Genomic DNA, 15,108 nt, shown 5'->3' with positions numbered 1-15,108 from the left:
CATTTTAAAACAGCTGCGGTCGTTTTCATCAGAGAACCTCAGTCCAGCCACCTACAGGCTGCTGTTGCCTAGCAACAAACGATTCCATTACCGGTTCGTCAGGCGGTATGAACTGCGAAGGCCGAGTTTCCATGGTAACAACGTTTCACCCACGTCGCCGCTGAGTTTGAGGTATTTTGTTGTTTTCTCAGGTGAGGAAAGATATTTAGAAACCTTCATCACTGCAGCTCTGATGATGATGATGATGATGATGATGATGATGATGATGATGATGATGATGATGATGATGATGAGAGTGACTCTGGTCAGGTTGAGCTGTTTTTCTGTTCATGGACGTCTGACGCCACCCTGTGGCCAAATACTGGAACTGCAACTCTTCCACTGTTTAAAATATAACTACAGTATATCTTTGAGTCCACTGAGCTAATGAAGCTGATGCTAAAGGTCAGAGGTCACAGCATCATTTAGAGTAGATAAGCACAAATAAATATAACAAATAAAATACATTTTCTCATGTTGCTCCAGTTAACAAAACATTCTTAGAGAACAAAATTTGCCATAAATGTTTTTAAAATTCTCCCTTTTCTTCCAGTTTTTTCAATATTTGCTGTTTAAAATAGAGGATTTTGTGCATGATCTGGCTTTAAAGCAGTTAAAATTAAACATTTTTAAATCTAAAACATTCAGCCTCGTCATCAAAAATGTAAAAATGAGTGAACTGATTAAAAACAACGTTTCTCAAAGACAGCAGGAAGAATTTCAATATTTCTCCAAAATGTAAAACATTAAAATCAGTTAAGGAATAAGGCTTTGATCTCCTCTCTTTCATGCATCTTTAAATATCATCCATCAGAAACTCTGGTCAGGGATTATTTCACTTTTATTTCATCAGTACATTTAGTAGAGATTCCACCTTTCAAAACAAAACTGTTGTTAAAACGAACAAAATGAGATGAATCGATACAAGAAATGAACTGAAAATATATTTTTAGAAAACTGAAACGAGTCTAAATGAGTTTCAAAACTTTCCTCTGAATTAATCTAAAGCAGCAGCTCATGTTAGTCTTTTATTCTGAGTAGAAGGAAATACATTTTTCCAAATGAAGCAACGATAACTGTAAATAAAAACCTGAAACAGCTTTGATTTTCATATGAAAACCAACTGCTGATGTTTTTATAATAATTTTAAAGGCTGTACCATTTAAATAAAGATGGAGACATAAATCAGGAACTTTCTGACTCCTGTCAGTAACATAAAAAGCAGAAGACCCAATACAGCGCCCTGAGGGACGCCATCTAAACTCTACAGTACAGATCTAACTATGCCACTTTAAATTCCTGCTCGTTCCGAAGCTCCGCCTCCAGGAAGTCATCCCAACATGGCTCCTCCATCAACCCTGTAGCAACGACTTTACCAGCGCTGCTCTGAGAGGCAGCTAGCAGGGTTTGCTAACTGCTGCTGGCTAGTCTGAAGGAGCTGAAAGTGGGAGGAGCTGTGTCTCGAAGGCGGAGCTAAGTCCGACCAAGACATTGTGTACAGCTGAATGGTTGCCATGGAGACTGAAGGATTTCTTAAACATGGATGAAGGAATCAAATCAAAACTCCAGGTTTGTTTTTAATAAGGAAATAATATTACACCATGATGTGAAGCTTAAGTTGATTTTATTTGATATTTAGTCAAAACCAACTATTTTGAGAAAAAAAGCAATAAATTGATTTGATATACTGTGAATATTCTTAACATGTCGGCGCTCAGAGCCTGTTTGCTTTTTGTGTGAACAGAAAATGTGACTCATGTCATGACAGGCAGGTTATAAATAAACTTTTTTAATGAGATCCAGATGTTCAAACCTCTTCTCCTCTTCATCACAGGATGAACGTTGCTGCTGCTGCTGCTGCTCATCTTCAGCTGACCTGGTTTACTTCCTGCTGCTGCAGAACCAGGCTGAGGTTTACAGGTTCTGAGATTTCTTTATGTTTTGAGTCTCTTCTTCAGATAAACTTGATTTATTTAGGCTCATTTCAGTCAGTTTTCATGGATAACAGAGAAGTTAATACAGAAGATAAAAAAGTAGTGAGAGTTTTGACAAACTCATTGCACAAAACTTCACTCCTGAAGAAACAAAGTTTGTTTAAACTTAAAAATTTATTTTTGGATGCGATTCTAAAGCCAATTTTCTGAACAGAATAATTATTCACTCAGTAAAACGTCAAGAAGTCAGACAGTCATCTGACTTTTATCCAGCTGGAAACATCTGGGAAGAAATTTTATTATTATTAAAACAATAATTACAAAACAAATTGACATAAAAATAGGACACAACATTATTTATTATTATTATTATTATTATTATTATTATTATTATTATTATTATTATTATTATTATTACAACAACATTAATGATAATAATAAAACTGGGAAAAACACTGAAAACGCTGAAACAAACCTGATTTATCAGAAGTGACACGTCACGCGGCTCCTACGTCATCAGGAGCACGCGGCGGCTGCTCGCTGTGACGGTGCGCGCGGGGCGGTGGTGCATCCGGTTCTGTTTTGATCCATCCTGCAGCTCCGAGAGCCGCTGCCGGTACCGGACGGTCCGAAAAGCCCAAACGACCAAGAGCAGGAAACCATGGCAACGGGTTCGGTAGAAAAGGAGGCGAGGAGGGAGTGACGCAGCGACGGACCAGCAGCTGATCAATAATCAGAGGTATCGATTGCTGTTAACTTGGGGGATCAGTTCCCAACTTTAATGTCCCTGAGGGGAGAAAGTTTCTGTAAATTAACTTCATGTTCCAGTCAATCAATCAGTGATCAATCAATCGATCAATCAGCTGAAGATTTTCATCCAAACTTTGAGTCATTTCAGTTTAAATCTCATTAAATTAACTATAGATATAAATACTGCAATAAAATGTTATGTTGTAACTAAAAAGATAATTATCATCGATATTTAACTGAGTCATTTGTTTATTGAAGCTGAAATTTGCCTGAAATCCTGGAATTAAGTTGAAATGATTCTGAGGAAAATGAAGTTTTATGGATCCGTTTATAAAATAACAGCGAAAAATTAACAATAATTTAGATTATTGTCATAAGAGTCACATTTTCACCATGCTATTAATTTATTTAAACTCACATTTATTGCAAACTGTGAATTTATTTTCACAATTTCAAACTAAATATTTAGAATCAAAGTTAATATTTACCTAAACTAAACATTTAGTTAACAAACCAAATACTTCACACCAAACTTGGTATTTGTTTAGCAAACTAAATATTTATCTAAATTTATAGCACCAAGCCAGATATTTAGCTTTAAACTAGATATAAATTTAAAGCTAAACATTTTAAGCTAAATATTCTTCTACCTCAGTTTCTCTAGGTTGGTATTTAGTTTGTAACGTCGACATTTATGAATCACTATGTTGGTGAAAATATCACATAGAAAAATTAATAATCATTTTGTCTTTATGACAAACTAAATAACCCAAAATATTGCTGTTAATTTTTAACTGAGCAACAAACTTCCTGTAGTTCGACCCTCAGATGGAGCCACTTAGTTCTGGACCTCATGCTGACTGGTAGGTGGTGGAAATGAGAAATTTACTGGATCCAGATCCAGTCTGAGGTTCTGGATCAGTGGTGACATCATGACGGTACTGAAGAATCTACAGAAACCCAGTGGACCGGCTTCAGAGAACTGGGAAATATAGCATCTAGTCGGAGCCCTCTGGGGATTCTGGGAGCTTCTGCTCAGACAGAACCGGACAGAACCGGACAGAACCGGACAGAATACGGGTCAACCGTATAATAATGAATGGAGGTGGAATAGATGTTTCCTCCAGGCTCTTTAGAAGGTAAAAAGGTGCCGTTTATATTTAATTTATTCATTTTATTCAAATCATTGCATTAATAAACAACTGAATATGGCAAGACCATTCGAGCAATAATAAACACGAAGAAACACAAAATACAACTCAAACATCTGTTGATCAGGACAGAAACAGAATCATAGAGTTATGATAAACTTTTATAATTACTAAAAATAGACCAGAATTTTAATCTGGACCTGAAAATATAGAAAGATTTACATCAAAATGTAGGAAATATTGGCCACAAAAATCAAACTGCTTTTTGTGGTTTATTGATGAATGTAAGAATGAAAAAAAAAAAAAAAATTATCAAAAATATTTCTGCATTTCAATTATTTATATATTTTTTAGTATATCTTGCCTGTAATTTTAACTATTTTGTCCCAAGTGTGTGAAACGGCAGGGTGGACCTAGCCCCGCCTTCGAGACGGAGCTCCTCCCCCACTCAGCTCCTTCAGACTAGCCAGCAGCAATTAGCAAACACCTGGTGGAGCTGCTGAGCTACTGCAGTGAAACGCTACTAAAAGAAGCCATGTTGGGATGACTTCCTGAAGGCGGAGCTTCAGACAGAGAAGGAGTTTTTAAAGAGACAGAGGCATCAAATTACAAAGTCAAATTTCTATATATTAATATTTTATATATATAGATATTTATAAAAACTGAAGGTAGCAAATTTCTATAAAATGTCACTCTGTGCCTGGAAAACACATAAAAAACATAATTTCTGGGACAGCTGTAATAATTATAGCAAATAAAAGCATTAAACTCATTTTGTAGAGCATCTTTAAATTAATAATGATGATGGTTTTTTTATTTTCTAATGTAAGGAAACCTTAAAATGACCCAAAATGTGTAGAAATACAGAGTGATAGTGAATAAAAGTGAGTCTCTGATCAGCTGGAGGGATGTGGCGGCTCAGCCTCCAGCCCAGACGCTCCTTTATTCCTGCTCATCCATGCGTGCTGACGCTGCTCTGCCCGCGCGGCCATCAGCGTGGAAGACGCCGCTCCGCCGCGCCGTGATCCCGGCAGGAACCCACTCCCACTCGGGCCTCACAACCTCCAGCATCCTCTCTGATCCGTCAGTAATCAATACCAGCAGCTCGGAGTGCCTGACCCAGTTTTCCTCCGGCTCCAGGTCCCGCTGCTCCTCGGTGATCATGTCTTCCTCCTCCTCCTCCTCTTCCTCGCCGCTGCCCTACTTCTGCCCCCGCTGCGGCGACCGGAGCCGCTTCCCGTCCGTGGCTGAGCTCCAGGCTCACCTGGTCAGCAGACACACCTACGAGACCCTGCTGGTGCTGTCGCAGGTGAGTCCGCCGCTGCTGCGTTAATAAATTCAACCTAAAACTGGAAAAAAAGGGTTATTATACACTGTAAAACAAAACAAGTGGAGCTTACTGTAAGAAAATGTAAGTAAACTCTTTGCTTCAGAACTTAAAACAAATCAATTAAATGTGTGATAAATTAAAATTAGTTATAAATGTTGAATTTGCATTATTTAAATTTTTTTCTCTTCTCTCTTTAAGTACATTTTCAAACTGAAAGTTTAGAAAAACAGCCAAGTAAATTAGCCTTAAACACTATTAGCGGATTAGCAAATTAGCGGAAGTGTGTCGCTGCAATAAGCATATTTTTATATTTTCTCTCTAAACCAAAAACTGGATGAATAAATGCTTTTTACTTTTACTGGAATAAAAATATTTTGAACTAGTTTCTCTTACTTGAGTATAAATTTGGAGAACTTTGATCGTCTGGCCTTATTTTTATTCATGTTTTTAGTATTTTATGATATTTCTGATGTTGTTTACAGAGAAACTGTTTACGAGAGATGTAGTCTGCTTTGAACGGTCAGGGATTCTACATTTGTAGAACATTTTGATATATTTTTACTGTTTAGTTCGTTTAAACTCGTCATTTAGCCGTAATTTGTGGTTCTGGTCCAGGCCCGGCTCAGGCGTTCTGGACCTGCTCTCCTGCCTCTTCCTGGACCAGCAGCGACCCAGAGCGAAGCGTCTCCTCTGAACATGGAGGCCCAGGGTTTCCCCCTGCCGCTGGCCTGCCTGGACCTCGCCTCCTCCTCGGCCTCCGTCCAGCTGCTCCGGGGAATCTTCGGCCCACCGGACCGGGCCCGGTCCGGGCAGGAGCCCTGCACCGCTCTGGCCCGGCCCGGCTCTCTGGTTCCGGAGGCTTCTGGCGTCCTGGACCTCAGGCTGACGGTGGACATCGGCCTGGAGGAGCGGCTGGGACTTGGACTGGACCGGAAAATCGCCCGGACGTTTGCAGAGGTGGAGGAGAAGGTGAACCGGCGCGTCGGGCGGCTGAGGGCGGAGCTACAGAGGAGGGAGGCGGAGCTTGAGAGGAAGAGGAGAGAGAGGGAGAAACTGTGGAGGGAGAAGAAGGAGGTGGAGGAGAAGGCGGCGTACCTGTCCAGACAGGTGGGTGGAGGCTTTTTATTTTAAATAAAGATTTTGGTGAAAACGAGAGACAGGAAACAAAACTGCTGCTTAAACATTCTAAATTCCTTTCAAAATAAAATCGAGAATAAAAATGTCTAACTGCAGAGGTTGAACTTTATGCAACTGAAAGTTAAAAACGGTAAACCAGCACTTAAAATGTATCCAGAAAAAATATTTAGAGGGCAATAAGCATGCTAAACATTTTAAAAGTTAGCAAAAGCGCTAAGGCGGTACGCTAACAGTTAGCTCTGCTGTTAGCGGATTAGTTGCTATTAACAAAATCATTCAGGCATTAAATTAATTACATAATCTTTTTTTCTAAACCACATTTTGTTCCTGTTCAGTTAATATTGTAGTTTTCTGCTTGCAGGTTTCGGTCGCCATGGAGATGATGGAGCGTCTGAAGACCAACCTGGCAGAGAAAGAGACAGAGCTGAGTGAGCGACAGCAGTCAGTATCCTGCAGGCTTTTCTTTTCTTTTGGCGGGGTTACGCTTTGTTTGTTTGTTTGTTTGTTTGTTTTTCATCTCATCAAAGAGTCTAACAAACTGCTGATGTCTCACTCTGCAGCTTTTCCTGAAAACAGACAGAATGTAAACAACAGAAGCTAAAAATACCCAGCCTGAGGCTTCGGCTTGAACGCCTCACTGTGTAAACGTGGGCAGATTGGTTTAATCCAGCAGCTTGAATATGCATCATGTGGTTTTAAACAATGAAAGCCCAAAGCGGTTAATGAAGGTCAGATTATTTCCTGGACTAAAGAGCAGCAAACAGCCGAGTGGCTGTCATGGAGGACACGCCATGTTTGGTTTGCATCACTCTGACACGCTTTGCTGCGCGGCTTCCTGTGATGATGGATGCAGGACGACAGCAAGACTCAGCAGCCCTCAGGCTGCGTCTGAGGTCAAACCAGTGGCTCCAGTTTCCTCCCAGTGGTTTCATTAACATCAGCTTCACTCATCACTGATTCTTCAAATGTTGCTCTATTCGTGTTACTCAGAGTTGGGTAGTAACTAGTTACAGTTACTTTTGTAACTTTTTGAAAACATGTACTTTTAGGAGTACTTTTACTACGCTGTACTTAAGTAATTTTATTCTGAAGTATTTCTGCTCTTACTTGAGCAAAATTTCTGGATTTTCTACCCACAGAATGAAAAACAAATCAACCAAAATCCACCAGAATCAGGCAGTTTTTATTACCGTTTCTGAAGTTTCTTATTGATTTTGAAAAAATCTTTTGCCTGTTTTTTGTTATTTTTTTAACTTATTTGAATTATTATCATTTTGATCCTTAAAATGCCAAAATTTCCACTTAACTTTATATTTTGGTTTGTCTGGTTATATAATTTCTAAATATTAAATGATTGATAATCTGATCAGTTGCTCAGTATTTGAGTCGACTTTATAAATACTTTTTTACTCTTTCTTGAGAACGTTTGGAGATTTAAAGTTTAGATTTAAATTTTAAATCTAAAGTTTAGATCTAAACTTAGATTTGGTTGTTATTTTCACGTTTTCCTGAATGTTTTCAGCATTTTTGACATTTTTGACGTGGTTTCCAGGGAGATGGCGGACATCGAGCTGTTTCTGAGACGGACGGCAGAAAAAGAAGCCGAGGCCAAATCCAGACTGCAGGTGACGACAACTGGGACAGTTTAACACCGTGGTTAGATTAGATTAGATTAGATTAGATTAGATTAGATTAGATTAGATTAGATTAGATTAGATTAGGTTAGGTTAGATGTGCTAAATGCTGGGTCTTTTCCTCACCAACATTCACATTCGTTTCTATATGATGTTCAGATCAGACGACTGAAGAATCTGCTGTTTCTGTTTTTGTAGTTATTAAAGCTGCAGCTAACAATTATTTTAGAAATTGATTAATCAGATGATAAATATCGGCCCACTCTGCAGATTTCTCATTTACCACTTCAGCTCATTTTGTGTTATTTTAAAATTACATTAAAAAATGCAGTAAATATTCGATAAGTATTTGTTAAAGTTTAATAACATGGAACATCTTTTTACAAGCTCCTGGATTTTGTGATTGTTTTTGTAATATTTTACAATCAAAATCACTTAATTTTATTTTGCTAATTTTGCGATATTTGCATGACAGTAAATTTGACTCTGCTTGCCATATTGATCACAGACTTTAACTTGACATCAAGTCAAGCAGCAGCATGTGGAAGTAGGAAATATCGCCCCCTGCAGGTGAGAGCCAGCATCACTTAAACACAAAGTTTAACGGTTTTTAAGAGAATTTCTTTTACTAAACTCATGAAAAAATGTGACGTTCTGTTGATTCTGAGTGGATTTCTGTGAAAACTGATTGATGCATAATGAAAGCTGCTTTGATTGTATTGATAAAATAATATTTAAGCTTATTAAAGGTTTTATTTAAGCGTCCTTCTGACGCCTATGGGCCACATAAAAAGATATGGCGGGCCAGATTTGGCCCCCGGACCTCGAGTTTGACGATATTTTCAGCTGTAGTAGTAAGATGGTTTCCACTGAGCGGTTTAATGTATATTAAGGTTTATTTCTAATTTAAAATAAGCAATTATCAGCTGTTTTTAGAGGTCTGAAGTATTTGTGGATTCTAGTCGTTCACAGGAGCTTCTGGTCCCGAATCCCAGCGAATACTGGGTGACAAACGTCTGAAATCTTTTTACAGTGTTGGTTTTTTTTGTTTATTTGAAAGGAAAATAACTTGGAGGAACTTGTAAGGTTTGTTTTGCACCTTTAAGGTTAAATAATTTCAGATAAGAAACAGATGAAGTGCATTAAAACCCTAAAATTAGCAGAAGATTCCCTTCAGTATGGTCGGATGTGAAGGTGTTTGGCGTCAGGTTGAAGGAGTCGTCTGTGTTCATGGCAGGTTTTCATCGAGACGCTGCTGGAGCGAGCGGACCGAGCAGAACGGCAGCTGCTGCTGCTCAGCGACAACCACGTCACACACAACAGGTTCCAGTACGGCGAGCCGTACTCACCCTCAGAGCTCTACTCACCTGAACCCGGACGGGCCGGACGCAGCCTGGACGGCAGCGCCGATGACATCATCATCATGCAGGAAAGCCTCGGCAACAGGGTGGGAGACGCTAAAAGTTCTGGTTTTACTGGGACCACACAGAAAATACACTGAAAAAACACCAAATATTTAGTGCAAATATCTTAATAAACCTGAAATAAGACAAACTAACTTACTGGTCACATTTCAGCAAGATGTAAGAGTTTGTTTTAAATTAATAATTCCTTAATATTGATTAAAATATTGTTCCATTGGCAGATTATTTCACTAAGACACTTTTCTCATGTTACAAGTGAAATAATCACCAGTTTTCCATCAATATTAAGGAATTATAGACCTAAAACAAGCTGCTACATCTTACTGAACATTTACTTCCAAGTTAGTTTTGTCTTATTTAAAGTGGACTAAGATATTTTCACTAGAAACTAGAAATACTTGATAATATTTTGTGACTTTTTGTGACCTTTCTGCTTCAGAGAAGCTACAGCGTCTCCAGTTCCTACAGACTGGGAGAGCCGGCACACAACCAGTATCATTACAGGTAGCTCAGTAAAATCCTGTCTTTATGTCTTTGACAGAATTTCAGCTAATTTCTTAAAATGGTGAGTTTGTGTTTTTCAGTGGCCTGAGTGATCAGATGCGGACCTTGTCTCTGGGCTCAGGGGGCTGGGACTGTGAGGGAGGACTGGTCCACTTCCACCCGTCTCACTGCGCCGCACACTGGACTCCACCGGGCAGAGAGGGATTCAGGCGGAGGGACAGAGTCTGGTACGAGGAAAACCCTCAGAAAACTTCCAGAAAACTTTCAGAAAACCTTCAGAAAACCTGCAGAAAACTTTCAGAAAACCCTCAGAAAACCTTCAGAAAACTTTCAGAAAACTTTCAGAAAACCTTCAGAAAACTTTCAGAAAACCTTCAGAAAACTTTCAGAAAACCCTCAGAAAACCTTCAGAAAACTTTCAGAAAACTTTCAGAAAACCTTCAGAAAACTTTCAGAAAACTTTCAGAAAACCTTCAGAAAACTTTCAGAAAACCTTCAGAAAACTTTCAGAAAACTTTCAGAAAACTTTCAGAAATGTCTCCGTGAGGCAAAGCAGAGCAAGAAAAACAGAAGAAACTGAAAAAGTGAAGATTTTATTATTGATAATGCATCATGATCATTAATTTCCCAAAGCATTCAGACTCCAAACGTTTCCAGAAACCATTATTGTTTAGTGCTGTAACAACAACGTGGCTTTTTAACGGGTCTGTGGACGTCAGAGAATCAGAATGATTTCCTCCTTTTGTGTTTCCAGGGTCAGTGAGGAAGGATGGGGAAGAACCTGGAGCAAAAGAAACATTCGTCACCATAGCACTGAGGAAGAGGAGGAGGAGGAAGAGGAGGAAGGCCTGTGGAGCAGCGCTGAGATGAGGCGCCTCGTTCTGGCCAGGAAGTACACACCTGGATCAGGTACAGGCCCTCCTCTGCCTCCTACTTCCTGTTACAGGTGTTGTCTCCTCTTATCTGCTCTTCTTCCTCTTCCTGTTGCCTTCATCACCCAGACACGCCCTCCTCCATTGGCTCCACCCCCTCCCGTTGTCATGCCAACAGGATGCCGGAGGCGGACACCCTGAAGATGAGGGCGGGGCTCTCCTGCGTCTTCCCGTATCTGGATGTTCGCTCGCTGCTGCTGGCGGCTGAGGTGTGCTGTGATTGGCGGTTTGTTGCTAGGCACCCAGCGGTCTGGACTCGCCTCCGACTGGAGAACGCTCGAGTGTCGGCCGAGGTACAGCAGCTTCACTGTCCTCTACACCTTTTGAAATGATTAATTCAGACCTGTTAATAGAGGATATTCTGATAATTTATCAAAGTAATATCAGTGTGTTGCAAAGAACTGGCTAATTTGCAGTTAGCTAAGTATTTAGCTAACCTTAGCTAATTATTTAGCTAACTTAAGCTAACTATTTAGCTAACCTTATCTAAGTATTTAGATAACTGCATTCAGGCTCTTTTCTCTCACAGATGATGTTTGAAATTCAGACGGTGACTGAATTTCTGAATTTCAGAGTCTGCAGCACCTTTTGTGCTTTTAAATATATATATTTTTTTCCATTGGTGTCTGGATTAAATCGTTATTTTGTGTGTTTAGTTCTTGCAGACTCTTTCTCAGTGGTGTACTCAAACTCAGTCTGTCATCCTCAACAACCTGAAGCCGCGAAGCCGCCGGCCTGACGAGACGCGAGAGGATTATCACAAAAACACTCGGTATCACACACACACACACACAGCGGCAGCTCAGAGGGATTAACACTCAGAGAAAGTTTAAACATATTCTTATCTCTTAGTAAGTTGAAGAATGTGCACGTTGCCATGGAAACGGTTTGAGTCCGTCTGTTTCCTGAGTTCAGACCATTTAAAGGTCTGAAGGTGTGCTGACCTGCTGTGTGTCTCAGGGGCAGCGTGGAGCCGGGCGTGGAGGCGCTGCTGCGGTCAGCAGGGGGCAGTCTGCTCCACCTCTCCGTCTCCCAGTGTCCCCACATCCTCACCGACAGGACGCTGTGGATGGCCAGCTGTTACTGCAGGAACATGCAGACGCTCACGTACAGGTGGGACTGAGGAGGCTCCACCTGCTCCATGGCTCACCTGGCGGTCTGAGTGTTCACCTGAGTGTCTCTCTACCTGCAGGAGCTCCTCAGATCCGGTCGGTCAGGAGGTTCTGTGGGCTCTGGGCGCTGGCTGCAGGAACATCAGCAGCCTGCAGGTCGCGCCGGCGCATCCCAGGTGAGTCAGTCAGCTCATAGCTACTTCAGAGGGAATAGAAAGTAAATCTGAAATATAAAAACATTCGCTATTATGTTTACTTTCGCTTAGCTTTTTCAATAAAAGTAATTTATTAACTGGTTTATAAATTACTAACCACAGTTACACAGCTGCTAGTGCGCTAACAGACGACATTTGTGTTGAAGTTTTGGTTAGCTTCATAGCTTCCACTAATTAATATGCTAATTAGCATAGCTTTTATTAATTACTAAGTTGGTGTAGCACTTTAGCGATAGCTTCTGCTAAATACCCTGTTGATAAAAAGCTTAGCGATAGTGGAACTGTTTATGATGAGTGCTTTAGGATTAGCAATGCTAACTAAAAAGCTAGATTACTTAGAATAATTATGTAAACAATGTCTATGAAAAGTTAGAAAAAGTTATATTTAATGCACAAAATGTCATTTTATGAAATCTTTTATCTCATATTCTTGTTTTCTGGTTTTAGCCAACAGCCGACTCGGTTCGGAAACCGGTGCTTGCAGACGATTGGTCGATGTTGGCCACACCTCCGTTGTCTCAGTGTGGGCGGAGCTGGCTGCAACACTCAGGGATTGGTTACTGTTGGTAAATAAAAAGACGACATTTTCATGTTTTCTTTAATAAATATTAACAGTTTATTGTAAAATTCACCATGAACGTTAATAAAAAATGTACATAAAGAAAAATATTTTAACATGACATTCTGAGCTTTGCTATAAAACAAACAAACACTTTTTGTTATTTTTATATTTTCTTGAAGTGCGCAGCTGCACTCACCTGCAGGTGCTGGAGTTGGAGCGCATTCCCGACCTGAGCCTTCAGGTGGCGACAGAGCTCTGCAGAGCTGGACTGAAGAGTCTGCAGATGCTGATCCTGACCCACACGCCGGTCAGCGGCCAGGCCATCCTGCACTTCCACGGTGAGATCCGGTTCTGTTGCTTCCTGTGCTCAGACTGTTTACGGAGGATTAATGTTCTGTCCACCTGCGCAGGTGTGTGCAGCAGCATCAGGTCCATCGTGGTGGACGTTTCTGTGTCGGACTACTTTGAGGAGCCAGATACTCAGGAAGCAAAGCACCTGTTTGGAGAGATTCTCAGTACCCTGAAGGTGAGCTTCACTCAGAGATAATACTGTTAAATGAATCAATAAATCACAGATCAATGGGTTTCTGTTTGATTGTTTTGTTTTCTGCTCATGTTTTTGTTTGATATCCTTCCACAGCAAAACATATCAAGTTGTAGCAATGTAAATCTGTTGGTGGCGCTAATTTGTAGGTTTGCGCTTTTGCTGATTTTGAAAATGTTTAGCTTGTTTTAACCATGTGAATGATTTATAGATCGATTTTCTACAAAAACTGTTTCAACAAAATCTTGGATTTTATTAGTTAATAATTGAGCAGATAAAATTCTATTTACGTTTTTATCGTTAAAAAATTACATTTTTTTCTGTTTCAAGTTTCTGGCCCTTCGGAGGTTAACGCTCAGTGAGCGTCTCTCCTGTTCTGGTTGTTTCTCAGGTTCTTCAGACCCGACCCGGCCTTTGTGACGCCCTTCAGGTCCGAGCTGAAGGATTCTCCTGACCTCAGCAGCAGTCACACGTTTCTGCTTCCAGGATCCGACCTGACGGTCCTTACCTCCACGTCTGCGTCTAACCATGCAGAAAAGGGCAAATTTATCTCATTTACAGCCAGATCTCATCAAAAATCTACTTCTTACTGTGTTTGATAAAAGAATATATTTATATTTCTTTCACCTATAATGTCATCTAAAACAATATTTGTTTCCTGAACATATTTTCATCAGGCTGGATGGAATCATGGAACAGCGTCAACAGGTTCATTTTATGGCAGCTCAGTTTAATGAACTGATGGAAAACCGCAAGAAAATTTAACTTTTTAGCTTCCAAAGTATGAAAAAATATATAAAAGATGTAAATCCACACCAAATGTAGATCCACAAGAGAGACAGACAGAGGTACGAATAACTTACATGCAGCTTTAAGTAACTTAGTTGCACAATTTTAATTTAAACTACCCAAATTTAAGACTTAAGTGCACAATTATAGTTTTTTTACTAAAACAGCAGGACACAGAATCAAAAATACACAGCAGATATTTTAAAAGTAGCATTTCCTGAATACAGGGTTTTATTTTAAACAGGATTAACTTCTTATTTCCTTTTTATGACCAACAGTTTCTAAATACTTGATGAAATTCAGAGGATTTGTTTTAGGAAGTTTTGATCCTGAGGAAAGCTTCCAGTTTCCTCCTTCCAGATGCATGATGGGTAAAATCCCACAGAGGATCGTAGCGTCGTAGTTATGGTAGTTATGGTAGTTATGGTAGTTATTAATCCACTGGATTTTCCCTTTTCTTCCACACTGAAGCCCTTTTAGCACATCTGAACTGAATTAGCTTAGCATCACCTAATTTATGCAAACCTTTTTTGTTTTTACTCTATTTTTATATATTAACTCTGAAAGCACAACTTTCTCCTTTAACATCTTTTATATTAATACTTTTACCTTATAAAACTGAAAACCTGTGTAAACCTGAAAGCCATGATCCTTGTTAGAGAGAGAAAATCCTTCATCTTGTTTCCTGTAGGTTAATTAAAATTTTACCTCAATAAAGAAACACAGAAGCACAAAAATATCTTTTGCACAAAGTGAAGCGTGTCGAGTTTTGCACCAAAGACGGTGATGCATGAATCAATCAGAGTTGATGGGAAAACTGGTTTGACGTCCTGAAGATGATTTTATGTGAGATTTTACCATCAATAAATTTGTTTCTCATCAGCTTTTTCTCCGTCTCTTTCTCTTGCTACATCTGAACAGGAAGGGGGCAAAAATAAATCTTTTCAGGCTTCACATGAAAACAAAATGCTTTTATGAATTAAAACAGACATTTAAGACTTTTGTAAAACTGTTTGCAGCCATTTTCTACCAGATGGAAGTAACTAATCCG

The 15,108-nt window shown here is 39.7% G+C and overlaps 1 protein-coding gene across 1 annotated transcript; it reads left to right on the top strand.

Annotated features, from left to right (window-relative positions):
- Positions 1 to 2,486: 2,486 nt before the first annotated feature.
- LOC114157605 (F-box only protein 41) lies at positions 2,487 to 14,939 on the top strand. Its single transcript, XM_028038708.1, has 17 exons — positions 2,487 to 2,712; positions 5,015 to 5,183; positions 5,820 to 6,311; positions 6,703 to 6,782; positions 7,894 to 7,966; positions 9,213 to 9,422; positions 9,839 to 9,903; positions 9,984 to 10,130; positions 10,658 to 10,812; positions 10,905 to 11,128; positions 11,492 to 11,607; positions 11,796 to 11,948; positions 12,028 to 12,123; positions 12,610 to 12,728; positions 12,904 to 13,062; positions 13,135 to 13,250; positions 13,660 to 14,939. Exons 2-17 carry the CDS (start codon positions 5,037 to 5,039, stop codon positions 13,720 to 13,722), a joined length of 2,415 nt encoding a protein of 804 aa, XP_027894509.1. The 5' UTR covers positions 2,487 to 2,712; positions 5,015 to 5,036; the 3' UTR covers positions 13,723 to 14,939.
- The last annotated feature ends 169 nt before the right edge of the window (positions 14,940 to 15,108 follow it).

The sequence above is a fragment of the Xiphophorus couchianus genome, chromosome 14 (assembly GCF_001444195.1).
Source record: "Xiphophorus couchianus chromosome 14, X_couchianus-1.0, whole genome shotgun sequence".
NCBI classification, from domain to species: Eukaryota; Metazoa; Chordata; class Actinopteri; order Cyprinodontiformes; family Poeciliidae; genus Xiphophorus; species Xiphophorus couchianus.
The sequence above is the reverse complement of the archived record's forward strand: the minus strand, read 5'-3'. Positions and strand labels throughout refer to the sequence as shown.